The following is a 17,232-nucleotide window of genomic DNA, read 5'->3' as shown; positions in this document are numbered from 1 at the left end:
AGATGTAAAAGGATTAATCACACTTTCTGTAGAAGACAGAATTTACATATGAAATCAGATGATATAAATTAGACACACATACCTCTGTGAACCAGTAATATGTCATTCTCACTGACTGGTCTGTGCACCATATCATTATCAGGCCGGCCAGCAAGTAGGTGTTCATAAAACCATTCACAGCGCTCCTTGAAGGGCTGAAATAGAAGAAATAAACCCTTATGTCTGTGATGCAGAGCTCTGCCACCAATTGGCAAGGCCTGATAGACGGAACACTCCCAAATGCATTACATTAAAGTCAGCAGAACCTGCAGATTTGGGGGAATTTCGCTCCCCAGGACATGAGCCACCATCAGGGGTGTCAGGCAGAGCTGCCGCTCCACTCTCTATAGAGAACATAAGCAGGCTCGGGAGAGGTAGCCATCCGAAGTGTACGGCCACCATTACTTCTAGAAAATGTTTTCAGCACAGTTTATAACCAAAAGTGAATGTGCAGTCCCATGTAAAAAATAATGCACATTGGGTGGAATACAAAATTCTGACCCATTTTTCTGGACATGCACAATAATTTACAACTTTTCTTTCCGATCACTTTAAAGAACTGTCAAGATGCGGGTGGAGTTAACGGAGAGATAAGTAAATACTACATTGAAACCAATTTATGTGGAAAATTAGCGCAAATTGCGGCACATATATACGCCGGCTCGTGGCAAGCTTATTTATCAATTTCTGAAGCTAGAATAGACCAAAAAGGAGTGTGCCTCTTAACACACGTTACGCCAATAAATTATTAATTATTATAATAATTAATAATTATTAATAATTAATAACACCCTGAGGAAGGAGGATAGCAGTTTGTTGCCGCACCGAGGTCCCGTAACCTTGCCATCAGTGATGTCGCACTGTGCACACACGCACCGCAACCCAGCAGCCCTGATTCCGGCCGGAGCGTGCCGTCATCTCAACAACATCTGATAGGCACAGGAGAGGGCAAAACACAGGAGGACACTCCCGCAACAGATCCACCTTGCAATAGGACCTTGCTATAATCACCATTCTGCAGTGGGAGCTGGATGAACTACTAAGGGCTTGTTCACACTGTGCTTTTTTTGCTGCGGATTTTTCAGCTGCGGATTTGTAAAACTCGCAGTGCAAAACGGCGGTGGTTTTCCCTGCGTTTTTTTGTGCGGTTTCTACTGCGGATTCCACTGCGGGTTTCCAACTGCACTTTCCTATTGGTGCAGGTGGAAAACCGCTGCGGAATCCGCAGAAAGAATTGACATGCTACTTCTTTTTTTCCGCAGAAAATCAGCGCGGATTTTCATGCGGAAAAACGCAAAGTTGGCACAGCGGTTTTTGTTTTCCATAGGGTAACATTGTACTGTACCCTGCATGGAAAACTGCTGCGGATCCGCAGCTGCAAATCCGCTGCGGATACGGATCAGTAATATGGATCAGTAAGTTCACCACTTACTTAATTATTGGAAATAACTGATGCACAAACTTAGAAAAACCACATTTAAACAGTCTCTGCAGCGGATCAGAAGACACCCTTGGATCATTGCTCACTTGAATTTCAATTATAACTATTTTCACTATATGTTATTGTGGACAAAAGTTACTCTTCAATGTTGGTGAAGATATTTATTAGCCACTTGGCTGAATCACACCAACTGTTATTGGTATTTTTCACTCTCTACACAACTGTGTCGTATTGAGGTCCATGAGCTCATGTGCAAGTGTTTTATGTACATATTTGATCTAACATCCAACAACTTTGATTCCATACATCTAACTTGTACCATGAATGTGTGTTAGCACGGTAGTATACACACTGATACCACCTCTTACTAATTTGCTATCTTACTACCAGCAGCTTCACTATATCAGAACTCAGTGAGCACCAGTGTGTGTTTTCTCTTTTTGTCTTTGTTGTCTATTGTCTAAGCAATCTCTCTTAAACTACGGTAAGTACCAGCCCATGTACAATAAAAATAACAGTCACCTCCTGTAATAGTATCCTTCCAACGATGTGGTCAGTACAGAGTCTACTGGGCTCATCTGACATTATTGTGCCACATAATCCCTGCAGCCAATCAGTGGGTACTACAGGGCAGCTCTCCTCTCACTTACCTTGGAAGAATGTTGGACAAGTGAAAGAAATGGCAACAGTCCAATGGTGACAGTCCAATAGAGGCTGCTGATTTGCTGTAGGTCTCACGTGGTGGCACGGGGAGACCTAGAGCTGACAATCACTAGAGACTGTGGAGACCTAGAACTGACAATCACTAGAGACTGTGGAGACCTATAAGTGACAATCACTAGAGACTGTGGAGACCTAGAACTGACAATCACTAGAGACGGAGAAGACCTAGAACTGACAATCACTAAAAGCTCTGGGAGACCTGAAGTTGACAGTTACTAGAGCAGAACTGACAATCACTAGAGCTCGGGGAGACCTAGAGCTGACAATCACTAGAGCCCGGGGAGACCTAGAGCGGACAATCACTAGAGCCCGGGGAGACCTAGAGCGGACAATCACTAGAGCCCAGAGAAACCTAGAGCTGACAATCACTAGAGAACGGGGAGACCTAAAGCTGACAATCATTAGAGCCCGGGAAGACCTGTAGCTGACAATCAATAGAGCCTGGGGAGACCTGGAGCTGACAATCACTAGAGAACGGGGAGACCTAAAGCTGACAATCACTAGAGACCGGGGAGACCTAAAGCTGACAATCATTAGAGCCCGGGAAGACCTGTAGCTGACAATCAATAGAGCCTGGGGAGACCTGGAGCTGACAATCACTAGAGCCCGGGGAAAATTAGAGCTGACAATCACTAGAGCCCAGGGAGAACTGGAAATGACAATCACTAGAACCCGGGGAGAACTAGAGCTGACAATCACTAGAGCACGGGGAGACCTGGAGATGACAATCACTAGAGCCCAGGGAGAACTAGAGCTGACAACCACTAGAGCCTACGGAGAACTAGAGCTGACAATCAATAGAGCCCGGGCATACCTGGAGATGACAATCACTTTAGACCAGGGAGACCTGGAGCTGACAATCACTAGAGCCCAGGGAGAACTGGAAATGACAATCACTAGAACCCGGGGAGAACTAGAGCTGACAATCACTAGAGCACGGGGAGACCTGGAGATGACAATCACTAGAGCCCAGGGAGAACTAGAGCTGACAACCACTAGAGCCTACGGAGAACTAGAGCTGACAATCAATAGAGCCCGGGCATACCTGGAGATGACAATCACTTTAGACCAGGGAGACCTGGAGCTGACAATCACTAGAGCCCAGGGAGAACTGGAAATGACAATCACTAGAACCCGGGGAGAACTAGAGCTGACTATCACTAGAGCACGGGGAAACCTGGAGATGACAATCACTAGAGACCAGGGAGACCTGGAGCTGACAATCACTAGAGCACAGGGAGACCTGGAGATGACAATCACTAGAGCCCGGGGAGACCTGGAGATGACAATCACTAGAGACTGTGGAGACCTAGAGCTGACAATTACTAGAGCACAGGGAGACCTGGAGATGACAATCACTAGAGACTGTGGAGACCTGGAGATGACAATCACTAGAACTGCAACATTGGGAGAGGTTAATATCTGCTATTTATTTTAGGGAGAACTTCATTTAAAAAGAAGTTGTCCAGGTAGAACAACCCCTTATAGAGCTCTGCTGGACCCCCAACGACCTACTATTGATAGCCTATCTTGACAATAGGTCATCAATACCTATGCCCGTACAACCAGGGGTACAAATAACATTTAGCACACCTGCATAACTGCCTTTAACCTGCTGCTATCAGCATGGGCACAGCGAAATGTGGCAGAGGCAATTGGAGGACTTTTGTCTGGACAGTAGTATTAGTGTAAACATTGATCCAGGACTATTGCTAGGCTGCTAGAAATACCTATGTCTATTTCCTGCAAGATATTCATCCCCAAAATGCTGCTAAATACACTATATCATGCTTTCCACCCTAAGTAGCTGAAAGTAATATTAATTTATTTTATCAACTTACTAATATAAAAGTGAACAATACACTCGTGCCTATAGAGATGAATAACACTTTTACAAAAATATCTAACGGAATAGATTCTTAAAAGAACTATGTTCATTTTACCATAAACCAAGGTGAAAGAAGCATGAAAAAAGTGTAAGGGTATGTGTCCACGTTCAGGCTTGCTTCAGGCTTTGGTCAGGATTTTATGCAAGTAAAATCCTGACCAAAACTGCACCTGAGGTCACTGGCAGGTCACCTGCGGTGTGCCTGCGTGTTTTGCTCATTGTAGCAACATGCTGCGTTTTGAAAAAACCCACCGCATGCGTTTTTTAACGCATAGTGGAGTCGGGATTTCATGAAATCCCCTCCACTATGCTGTAACATCTGGACACTGCGTTTTTGACGCTGCGGAAAAACGCAGCGTCAAAAACGCAGCGTTTCCTGAACGTGGACACATACCCTTAGAAGGGATTACCAAAATGCTCTTTATTCACTATGCATTTGGTAAGTACAATTGTGATACCTGAATATGTATTACATATATATATATATATATATATATATATATATATATATATATATATATATATAGATATATATAGATATATATAGATATATATAGATATATATATATATATTTACACACCCTGACATTACATGGACTGCGCTATACTTCAAAGCCAGGAAGGCGTCATAACTTTACTTACAATTATTCTAAAATTCCTTTTAGCTGCCAATTTTTTCAAAGAATAAAAAGTAAGGAATGACACAGAATTCAGAGTACTGCACAGAGAATAAATCAATGTCCTAACTACCAAAACCGGAGACCTACAGCGCAATACACCTCACGGCTACTAAAACAACATGAACCACCACAAAAGTATATAACTACAATATACATTCCAGAAATTCATCCTATGAACTGCACCTTTCATTATGCTTAACACTGAAAAAAGTGAGAAAAATACATGAAGAACGAATCTGTCAGCAACACAATGTAGGGAAAAAGACCTTGAATCCAAGGATGTATCAGAATTTACTAGGTGCAGCTGTTCTGACACAGAGTTCTTACATGCAGATGAGCTCAGAAAGCTAACCCCACAGCTTTCTGTGCACATTGTATATTGACAGAAAGCTGCTTATCAGTGCTGGGGGCGTGGTCAGACCAGGCCTCACAAGCACACCAGTCCAGGCAGAGATAATCTCCTGCTGATAAAACACTGTATTGAAACAACTGCACACAGCCTAAGGCTACTTTCACACTTCCGTCTTATGGCCTACGTTGCAATGCGTCGTTTTGGAGAAAAAACGCATCCTGCAAAGTTGCCTGCAGGATGCGTTTTTTCTCCATAGATTTGCATTAGCGAGGCATTGCGACGTATGGCCACACGTCGCATCCGTCGTGCAACGGATGCGTCGTGTTTTGGCGGCCGCGCCGCACAAAAAAAAGTTTAATGTAACTTTTTGTGCGACGGGTCTGCCATTTTCGACCGCGCATGCGCGGCCGAAACTCCGCCCCCTCCTCCCCGGAACTCACAATGGGCAGCAGATGCGTTGTAAAACTGCATCCGCTGCCCACGTCGTGCTACATTCAGCACAACATCCGTCGGTACGTCGGGCCGATGGTTTGCGACAGCCCCGTACCGACGGATGTGTGAAAGTAGCCTAATATGTGTATCAGCCCCTACCTCCTTCTGCCCTCAGATTACATAGATAAATTTTGCTGACAGATTTTTTTAATTATATTTTTTTGCTTTACAGTGGTATGTAGGTATGTAAAAGTTTGGTCAAAATTACTGTGATTGTGAACAGTTAAGCAAGTTGAAGATGAAATGATTAGTGATGAGCGAATATACTCGTTACTCGAGATTTCCCGAGCACGCTCGGGTGTCCTCCGAGTATTTTTTAGTGCTCGGAGTTTTAGTTTTTAGCGCCGCAGCTGAATGATTTACATCTGTTAGCCAGTATAAGTACATGTGGGGGTTGCCTGGTTGCTAGGGAATCCCCACATCAGAAGAAAACCTCCCCTGAGTGCTCACCACATAATTCAGCATCAGAAATATGCAAAAAAACATCTAAACAGCCTGATGCATTTTGGAAACAAGTCCTGTGGACCTATTATGTTAATACAAAGGAAATGTGTCATCTTTAACATCAGGCCTTTTAGAGATAATTTCATCTTCAACCTGCTTAATTGTTCACAATAACAGTAATTTTGACCAGAGGTGCCCAAACTTTATATGATAGATAAGATAGATAAGACAGACATTAAAATAAAAACAGCTAGAATGAACCATGTATGGTCAAAGAACACTAATGACTAACACTATCATATTACTTAATGATCAATAATACAGTCAGAACATTGAGCTAATCCTTCCATACATTAGAACAAAAAAACGACATCAGACATTAGTGTAATTTCCCACTAATCAGTCTAATAAATCATTATAGCCTACCGGTGGGATTTCTACCAGTTTCATTTGTGGATTCAATTTGTTTCGCTGTGTATTACAGCAAATTTCTTATTACAATTCCCTTGTACAAGACTACAGAGGCAGAAACATGTCAAGCTACATGTCAAACTTTTCCTCATCATTTGGTGTATATGGTGTGGTGCTAAATTAGTGTACTCCGAGTGAATATTTCACACATCAATACAGTTTAGACACCCAGATGTAGTCATAATTGATTAGCTGTTTTGCTTTTTGTGTTTTATTCTTTTAGGAACAGAGCTATAATGATCTGATTTTGTATGCAATAATGAAAAATATGACACTGCTTATATACAGTGCCTTGCGAAAGTATTCAGCCCCCTTGAACTTTTCAACCTTTTCCCACATATCATGCTTCAAACATAAAGATACCAAATGTAAATTTTTGGTGAAGAAACAAGTGGAACACAATTGTGAAGTTGAACAAAATTTATTGGTTATTTTAAATTTTTGTGGAAATTCAAAAACTGAAAAGTGGGGCGTGCAATATTATTCGGCCCCTTTACTTTCAGTGCAGTAAACTCACTCCAGAAGTTCATTGTGGATCTCTGAATGATCCAATGTTGTCCTAAATGCCTAATGATGATAAATATACCACTGCAAATCTACCAAGACCCGGCCGTCCCTCTAAATTTTCATCTCAAACAAGAAGACTGATCAGAGATGCAGCTAAGAGGCCCATGATCACTCTGGATGAACTGCAGAGATCTACAGCTGAGGTGGGACAGTCTGTCCATAGGATAACAATCAGTCGTACACTGCACAAATCTGGCCTTTATGGAAGAGTAGCAAGAAGAACACCATTTCTATCCATAAAAAGTTTGCAACAAGCCACCTGTGAGACACACCAAACATGTGGAAGAAGGTGCTCTAGTCAGATGAAACCAAAATAGAACTTTTTGGCAACAATGCCAAACGATATGTTTGGCGTAAAGGCAACACAGCTCATCACCCTGAACACACCATCCCCACTGTCAAACATGGTGGTGGCAGCATCATGGTTTGGGCCTGCTTTTCTTCAGCAGGGACAGGGAAGAATTTCAGTCTCTCAATGAAAAAAACTGATCGAGACATACCCCAAGCGACTTGCAACTGTAATCGCAGCAAAAGGTTGCGCAACAAGTATTAAGTTAAAGGGGCCATCGAGAGACTGAAATTCTTGCCCATTCTTCCTTGGCAAACAGCTCAAGCTCAGTGAGGTTTGATGGAGATAGTTTGTGAACAGCAGCTTTCCGCTCTTTCCACAGATTCTCGATTGGATTGAGGTCTGGACTTTGACTTGGCCATTCTAACACCTGGATACGTTTATTTGTGAACCATTCCATTGTAGATTTTTCTTTATGTTTGGGATCATTGTCTTGTTGGAAGACAAATCTCCGTCCCAGTCTCAGGTCTTTTGCAGACTCCAACAGGTTTTCTTTAAGAATGGTCCTGTATTTGGCTCCATCCATCTTCCCATCAATTTTAACCATCTTCCCTGTCCCTGCTGAAGTTCGATTTTGGTTTCATCTGACCAGAGCACCTTCTTCCACGTTTGGTGTGTCTCCCAGATGGCTTGTTGCAAGCTTTAAATGACACTTTTTATGGATATCTTATCTGAGAAATGGCTTTCTTCTTGCCACTCTTCCATAAAGGCCAGATTTGTGCAGTGTACGACTGATTGTTGTCCTATGCACAGACTGTCCCACATCAGCTGTAGATCTCTGCAGTTCATCCAGAATGATCATGGGCCTCTTGGCTGCATTTCTGATCAGTCTTCTCCTTGTTTGAGATGAAAGTTTAGAGGGACGGCCGGGTCTTGGTAGATTTGCAGTAGTATGATACTCCTTCCATTTCAATATGATCGCTTGCACAGTTCTCCTTGGGATGTTTAAAGTTTTGGAAATCATTTTGTATCCAAATCCAGCTTTAAACTTCTCCACAACAGTATCACGGACCTGCCTGTTGTGTTCCTTGGTCTTCATGATGCTCTCTGTGCTTCAAATAGAACCCTGAGACTATCACAGAGCAGGTGCATTTATAAGGAGACTTGATTACACATAGGTGGATTGGATTATATTTATCATCATTAGGCATTTAGGACAACATTGGATCATTCAGAGATCCAAAATGAACTTCTGGAGCGAGTTTGCTGCACTGAAAGTAAAGGGGCCGAATAATAGTGCACGCCCCACTTTTCAGTTTTTGCATTTCCACAAAAATTTAAAATACCAATAAATTCCATTCAACTTCACAATTGTGTTCCACTTGTTGTTGATTCTTCACCAAAAATTTACATTTGGTATCTTTATTTTTGAAGCATGATATGTGGGAAAAGGTTGAAAAGTTTAAGGGGGCCGAATAATTTCGCAAGGCATAGTATTATCCAGACATCTACAGTTTAGTGCTGCTGTAATATTTTGAATACTTTATATAGGAGGCATAAAAACAGCCAATCACAAAGTTAGTTAAACCCTTACCGAATTACAATGTACAGTTACATCATATGCTGACTTCCTGCCTTTGTTGCGGGCTCAGAAACAGAACCCGCATCTTATCCGGCAAATGATGGCTGTGAAATTCAGCCATCACTCAGCTTCTAACAGCCGCGGGTGGAGCGGAGCTCTGTGAGGCAATCGCGGGGAGCCACTGAGTTGTTTTGACAGCAAGGGGTCAGCTGAAGACCGCCGTAACAGTCTTGACAGTTAGAAGTAACCCAGTGTCTAGGAAATTCACAAATTCGTCATTTTAAAATAAAACAGAATACAAAAAAGAGAGACAACCCAATGGGGGGAGATTTTAATGGTAAATCCGTTTTAGAACGATTAAGGACCTGCAAAAAAAAAAAACACGCACAGCCTTGTCAACAAAAAAAAGGAAACTAGAACAATATATATATATATATATATATATATATATATATATATATATATATATATATTTTTTATTTTTTTTTAAGTTTCTTGTTTTTTTTTGTTTTTTTTTAAAAAAAACATACATGCTTGGTATCTCCAATACTGACCAGGAGAAACATATTGCCAGGTTATTTTTAGTCTATTGATCATGGTAAATAAAAAGCCCTAGAAAAAATTGTGAAATTGTACTTTTTTTTTTTGCAATTTCGCCACACTTGGAATAATTTTTTCTGATTTCCAGTACATCACATTATAAAATGAATGGCGTCAGTCAAAAGTACAAGACATCACATTATAAAATGAATGGCGTCAGTCAAAAGTACAAGTCAAGAAGCCCTGCTATGGCTATATATATATATATATGGAAAAAAAATTGTGGCTCTTGGATGAAGAGGAAAAACAAATAAGAGAACAAATCATACCTTACCTGAGCTTTTATGATGTGCATAAACCTCGACATCAGTTCAGGACACTCCAACAAAAAATGAAAGTGATCAAATATGATTTTAGGGTTTCTGCAAAGTGAAGAAAATAATAGCTTAAATTTCCTTATGTAAGGGGTGATTTGTATCACACTATACAAGAACCAGGGGCAGAGCGACCGTGCTGGGGCACGGGGAGGATTTATCAAGTCATGCACTTTATATTTTATGCCTTTTCTACGCTTTTCCTGAACTTGTTAAACCCCATTAAGCATTACTCTTGCAGTTAAAGTTTATTCCAATATTATAAGAACCAATGACTGCTTGACCAGCTGGACTCTCATAGAAGTCAAGGCTCCACAAAACATTTGCACAGGTGTCGGCTGGTCCGTCACATATCTTGTGTCGTCCAAATTTCCTCTTAGATTATAAGTAGTGATGAGCGAATATACTCGTTACTCAAGATTTCCTGAGCACGCTCGGGGGTCCTCCTAGTATTTTTTAGTGCTCGGAAATTTAGTTTTTATTGTTGCAGCTGAATGATTTACATCTGTTAGCCAGTATAAGTACATGTGGGGGTTGCCTGGTTGCTAGGAAATCCTCACATGTACTTATGCTGGCTAACAGCTGTAAATCATTCAGCTGCGGCAATAAAAACTAAATCTCCGAGCACTAAAAAAATACTCGGAGGACACCTGAGCATGCTCGGGAAATCTCGAGTAACGAGTATATTCGCTCATCTATATATATAAGAGGCATCGTGATTACTCGCTAAACCCGCACCCTGCACAGTAGCTCCGCCCCCCACCCCACATAATCCCGCCCTCCACCCCATTACCACACACAATCCCGCCCCCCACCACATTACCACACATAATCCCGCCCCCCACCACATTACCACACATAATCCCGCCCCACCACCATATTACCACACACAATCCCGCCCCCACCACATTACCACACACAATCCCGCCCCCACATTACCACACAATCCCGCCCCCACTACACTACCACGCACAATCCCGCCCCCCCACCACATTACCACACACAATCCCGCCCCCATCACATTACCACACATAATCCCGCCCCCCCACATCACCACACAATCCCATCCCCCCACATCACCACTAATAATCCCACCCCCCACCACATTACCACACATAATCCTGCCCCCCAACACATCACCACATAATCCCGCCCCCCCACCCAATTACCAAACATAACCCCACCCCCACATTATCACACATAATCGCGCCCTCCCACCGCATCACCACACATAATCCCGCCCCCCACCGCATTACCACACATAATCCCGCCCCACCACCATATTACCACACACAATCCCGCCCCCACCACATTACCACACACAATCCCGCCCCCACATTACCACACAATCCCGCCCCCACTACACTACCACGCACAATCCCGCCCCCCCACCACATTACCACACATAATCCCGCCCCCCCACATCACCACACAATCCCATCCCCCCACATCACCACTAATAATCCCACCCCCCACCACATTACCACACATAATCCTGCCCCCCAACACATCACCACATAATCCCGCCCCCCCACCCAATTACCAAACATAACCCCACCCCCACATTATCACACATAATCGCGCCCTCCCACCGCATCACCACACATAATCCCGCCCCCCACCGCATCACCACACATAATCCCGCCCCCACCACATCATCCCACCCCCACATTACCATACATCATCCCACCCCCACATTACCACACATCATCCCGCCCCCCCTCATTACCACACACACAATCCCGCCCCCATCACACTGCCACACACAATCCCGCCCCCCACCACATTACCACACAATCCCGCCCCCCACCACATTACCACACACAATCCCGCCCCCCACCACCACACAATCCCGCCCCCCACCACATCACCACACACAATCCCGCCCCACCACCATATTACCACACACAATCCCGCCCCCACCACATTACCACACAATCCCGCCCCCACATTACCACACAATCCCGCCCCCACTACACTACCACGCACAATCCCGCCCCCCCACCACATTACCACACAATCCCGCCCCCCACCCCATCACCACACACAATCCCGCCCCCCCACCCCATCACCACACACAATCCCGCCCCCCCACCCCATCACCACACACAATCCCGCCCCCCCACCCCATCACCACACACAATCCCGCCCCCCCACCCCATCACCACACACACAATCCCGCCCCCCCACCCCATCACCACACACACAATCCCGCCCCCCCACCCCATCACCACACACAATCCCGCCCCCCCACCCCATCACCACACACAATCCCGCCCCCCCACCCCATCACCACACACACAATCCCGCCCCCCCACCCCATCACCACACACAATCCCGCCCCCCCACCCCATCACCACACAATCCCGCCCCCCACCCCATCACCACACACAATCCCGCCCCCCCACCCCATCACCACACACAATCCCGCCCCCCCACCCCATCACCACACACAATCCCGCCCCCCCACCCCATCACCACACACAATCCCGCCCCCCCACCCCATCACCACACACACAAACCCGCCCCCCCACCCCATCACCACACACACAATCCCGCCCTCCCACCCCATCACCACACACACAATCCCGCCCCCCCACCTCATCACCACACACACAATCCCGCCCCCCCACCCCATCACCACACACACAATCCCGCCCCCCCACCCCATCACCACACACACAATCCCGCCCCCCCACCCCATCACCACACACACAATCCCGCCCCCCCACCCCATCACCACACACACAATCCCGCCCCCCCACCCCATCACCACACAATATCACCAAACACAATCACGCCCCCCCACCACATCACCACACATAATCCCGCCCCCCCACCCCATCACCACACAATCCCGCCCCCCCACCACATCACCACACATAATCCCGCCCCCATCACCACACATAATCCCACCCCCCCCACATCACCACACATAATCCCGCCCCCATCACATTACCACATAAGACATTACCACACATAATCCCGCCCCCCCACATTACAACACATAATCCCGCCCCCCAACCACATTACCACACAATCCCGCCCCCCCACATCACCACAGATAATCCCCCCACAATACCATACATAATCCCGCTCTCCACCACATTACCCCATATAAGCCCGCCCCACCTCCATATCACCACAGATAATCCCACCCCCCACATCTAATCCCCCACAATACCACACATAATTCCGCCCTCCACATTACCCCACATAATCCTGCCCTCCACCACATCACCACAGATAATCCCGCCCTCCACCACATTACCACACATAATCCCGCCCCCACCACATCACCACAGATAATCCCGCCCCCCACATTACCACACATAATCCCACCCCCCACCACATTACCACACATAATCCTGCCCCCCACCACATTACCACAATTATTGTTAACTTCATTTTAAGTTAATTTACCACCTGCGTAAGCGCTATTGAATGTTGTCATTATTTACTTTAGTTTAATCACCAGCAGCGTTAATTAGATAGCAATGAGCGTACCGAGCGTTAGCTGGCTGGAAACAGCTAGTCACTAATTATAAGCTCTTGTGAGTGAGAATAATGTATAAATACAGGTGCTTCTCACAAAATTAGAATATCATCAATAAGTTAATTTATTTCAGTTCTTCAACACAAAGTGAAACTCATATATTATATAAAGTCATTACAAACAGAGTGATCTATTTCAAGTGTTTATTTTTGTTAATGTTGATGATTATGGCTTATAGCCAATGAAAACCCAAAAGTCATTATCTCAGTAAATTAGAATACCATTTTTTTTCGGCTTATAAGACGCACTTTTTCCCCCCAAAATTTGGGAGAAAAATGAGGGTGCGTCTTATAATGTGGATATACTCTACCGGCTGCGGCGGAGCAGGGTCCCAGGGTCGCTGCTGGAGGAGGCAAGAGTGGAGCGTTGCTGCAGGCCGCAAGGTGGGATGAAGGAGTGTTCCGATGTGCACCGCTGCAGGTGTTCGGTGCTGCGGGGTCTCTGCCGACATTTTGTGAAAGCCTAGAGCCCCCGCACTTACATGGTTTACTGTGCAGTGGACTTTGGGAAAATGGCTGCCGGGGGCGGCGCATGCGCAGATGGAGATCTCGGCACCAAGATCTCGGGAGATGAGATCTCAGCGCTGATTGTGGAGCCTTCTGAAACAGACTAAGGGACCTTTTTAAATGCTTAGGAAGCCTTGTAGGTGTTTTTTGTAAATTATTTTAAATTTAATGAGTTAATGATTTTTGGGTTTTCATTGCCTGTAAGACTATGTGCACACGTTAGAGAAGCACCACAACACAAATCAGTGTAATAAGTCCAAAGACTAAGATATATTGCAAAAAGAATATATTTATTAGTAAATACAAAAGATAGATGGCAGAGACATGGCTAAAAAGTGACAAATTACACCAGAAACAGCGGTGAGAGAGCATGTAACCGCCCTAGGAGACAGCATCAGATTGAAACCATTAATGAAAAAAACATAGATGCAAAGTGGCAGCGTCTATAATCACATACCTAGTGGCACAGGGACGCACACGCTCACTCCCCCGCTCTGTTTCGGAAGTAAGGACTTCCTTCCTCAGGGGGTGAGGAAGGAAGTCCTTACTTCCGAAACGCGCGTTGGGGAGAGCGGGGGAGTGAGCGTGTGCGTCCCTGTGCCACTAGGTATGTGATTATAGACGCTGCCACTTTGCATCTATGTTTTTTTCATTAATGGTTTCAATCTGATGCTGTCTCCTAGGGCGGTTACATGCTCTCTCACCGCTGTTTCTGGTGTAATTTGTCACTTTTTAGCCATGTCTCTGCCATCTATCTTTTGTATTTACTAATAAATATATTCTTTTTGCAATATATCTTAGTCTTTGGACTTATTACACTGATTTGTGTTGTGGTGCTTCTCTAGTTAGACTTCAGTGTGTCTTTATACGTCCTGTGATTTGCTATGGGGTATATATATATATATACACATCTACAGTACTGCATGCTAATATGATGTATCCCCCTGGCTACATGTGTTTTTCTATTTATTATGTGCACACGTTGCAGATTTAGGTGCAGATCCGCAGAGTTTTTGGCTGCACGGATTCAAATCAAATCCGCAGTGTAGTGCACAGCCAATGTTAATCTATGGGAAATGGAGATTTGTTGTGCACATGCTGTAGAAAAATCAGGGCAGAAAAGCAGCGGGTTTTTTTCCACGGCATGTCAATTCTTTTTGCAGATCTGCAGCGTTTCTGCACCCATTAACTTCCATTGTGTCAGGCACATCCGCAGCAAAAGCGCAGGTTTAAAAAAGATCTGCGGATTTGCTGTGTATGTGCCTGCTGCATATCGGGAGGAGGGAAATATGTGGGCGGAGACTGTGTGTGTGTGTGTGAAGAGAAGATCTGCAGGGCTGTGTGCGGGTGTTTGTGTCTGTGTGTATCTGTGTGTGGGTGTGCGGGGCTGTATGTGTAGAGAGCGTCGGCAGCGCCGGGGAGGCAGGGACACGAGCAGGAAATACGCGTGTGCCTCGGGACACGAGACCCAGGAGAGGTACCACCATGAACGATCCAGAGAGCTTGTCACAGCTTCTGCAGGTTTGAGCCCACAAAACAGAAGATTTTTGTTAGTCTCATAGACCTCAAGCACATGGTATGGCTCTTGGAAATAGAAGAGGCAGCTAAAAATATGTTCAGCAGTGTTTTCACTGCTGAGCCAGAGCTAATGCTAAAGACGCCATCTCAGAACAGACGTAGGAAAAAGAGAACGTCAATTGTGCCAGATGTGTGTGTGTGTGTGTGTGTGTGTGTGTGTGTGTGTGTGTGTGTGTGTGTGTGTGTGTGTGTGTGTGTGTGTGTGGGTGTGTAGGCAAGCATCGTCCGATGGCACTATTAGTCCCATCTGGCTATGCCTGCTACAATGACAGCTAGCCAGATGATGGGACAGTAGTAGTCCCATCATCTGGCTACTGTGTTCAAGTGTAAAATAAAAAAAACACAAACACACAAACAGTACATACATATAGACATACAGTGCATACAATATACAGTACATATTCACCATACAACGAATCCCTGAAACCCTTCATCACCTGTAAAAAAAAAAAAAATTTAAAATAATAAACCAACAGTATACTCCCTGATCCAATGTAATCCATGTAATAACGAGTGTCCCACGACGATCTCCCGTGGAGACATGTCACATCGGTAGATGCAACCGCTCTCCAGGGGCTCTGGGATACAATAACGGAAGGTATCCTTGCGCACTGTATCCCTCCGCCGCTGTGAGTGCAGAGTTCATACTGTCACTTGCGGCACCACTGCGTGGGAAAATTCTCACGCAGCAGTGCCGTAAAGTGAGAGGCCATTGAACCCTCAGTGATAACACTGACAGGAGCCATTGTCTTCGGTCAGTGTGTCACTGGAGGCCTATAGAGCTGTCACATCTCCTGATATGACAGCTCTACAGGGGAGATCGTCGTGGGACACTCGTTATTAATTGGACTGCGTCGGACCAGTATTTGTGTTGGCTTATTATTTTTTCTTTTTTTTGCAGGTGATCGATGGCTTCGGGGAATTAGGAGTGGTTGTAAGTATGGTGAAATTAAGAATATGAAAATACTTTTTTCTGGCTGTGTCTTTATTTAACCCTTTCTTACAGATGCGCCATTTCTGGGGCGGCTGGGAGCTGGTGTTTGTAGCCGGGAGGGGAGCCAATATCCATGGCATCTTTCTAGGCTATGAATATCAGCCTGCAGCTGTCTGCAAAGCCTTTCTGGCTATTAATTATAGGGGGACCCCAAGTCATTTTTTTTGGGATCCCCCTATTTTTAATAGCCAGTAAAGGCTAAATATACAGCTGTGGGCTGATATTCATATCCTGGGGAGATCCATGGGTATTAACCCTTTCCCAGTCTATAAACATCGGCCCCCGGCCGTTTGCTTTCCCTCTCTGACACAGGAGCCCACGCCATTTTTTTTTCCTTTTTTGTTTTTGGATGGGGCCATGCATACCAGGACGGAGATGGGGGCCCTGCCTACCAGGCAGAGATAGGGCCAATCACATCAGGATAAGGATGGTGTCATGCATACAAGGACAGAGATGGGGGCCCTGCATACCAGGATAGGGATGAAGGGGCCATGTCCAACAAGCTAGGGATAAGGGGGACCATGTCTACCAGGGTACGGATGAGGGGGCCATGTATACCAGGATGGGGATGAGGTGGTCATGCATACAGGATAGGGATGAAGAGGATATGCATACCAAGATAGGGATGAGGAGGCCATGTGTACCAGGAGAAGGATGAGGGGGCAATGCATACTTGGATGGGAATGAGGGGACCATATATATGGTGTGTATATATA

General features: G+C 45.2%; 1 protein-coding gene across 4 annotated transcripts in view; it reads right to left on the bottom strand.

Moving 5' to 3' along the window:
* The window catches only part of HACE1 (HECT domain and ankyrin repeat containing E3 ubiquitin protein ligase 1), a 163,180-nt gene that overhangs the window by 79,799 nt on the left and 66,149 nt on the right, over window positions 1–17,232 (bottom strand). For all 4 annotated transcript variants that reach the window (XM_077289651.1, XM_077289654.1, XM_077289653.1 and 1 more), the window contains exons 14-15: window positions 9,843–9,930; window positions 83–194 (exon numbers count right to left, since the gene is read on the bottom strand). In XM_077289651.1, the coding sequence (XP_077145766.1) occupies window positions 83–194; window positions 9,843–9,930 (200 nt within the window). The remainder of the gene's footprint in view (window positions 1–82; window positions 195–9,842; window positions 9,931–17,232) is intronic.

The sequence above is a fragment of the Ranitomeya variabilis genome, chromosome 2 (assembly GCF_051348905.1).
Source record: "Ranitomeya variabilis isolate aRanVar5 chromosome 2, aRanVar5.hap1, whole genome shotgun sequence".
Taxonomy (NCBI): domain Eukaryota; kingdom Metazoa; phylum Chordata; class Amphibia; order Anura; family Dendrobatidae; genus Ranitomeya; species Ranitomeya variabilis.
Note: the sequence above shows the minus strand (reverse complement) of the source record. Positions and strands in the feature narration are given on the sequence as shown.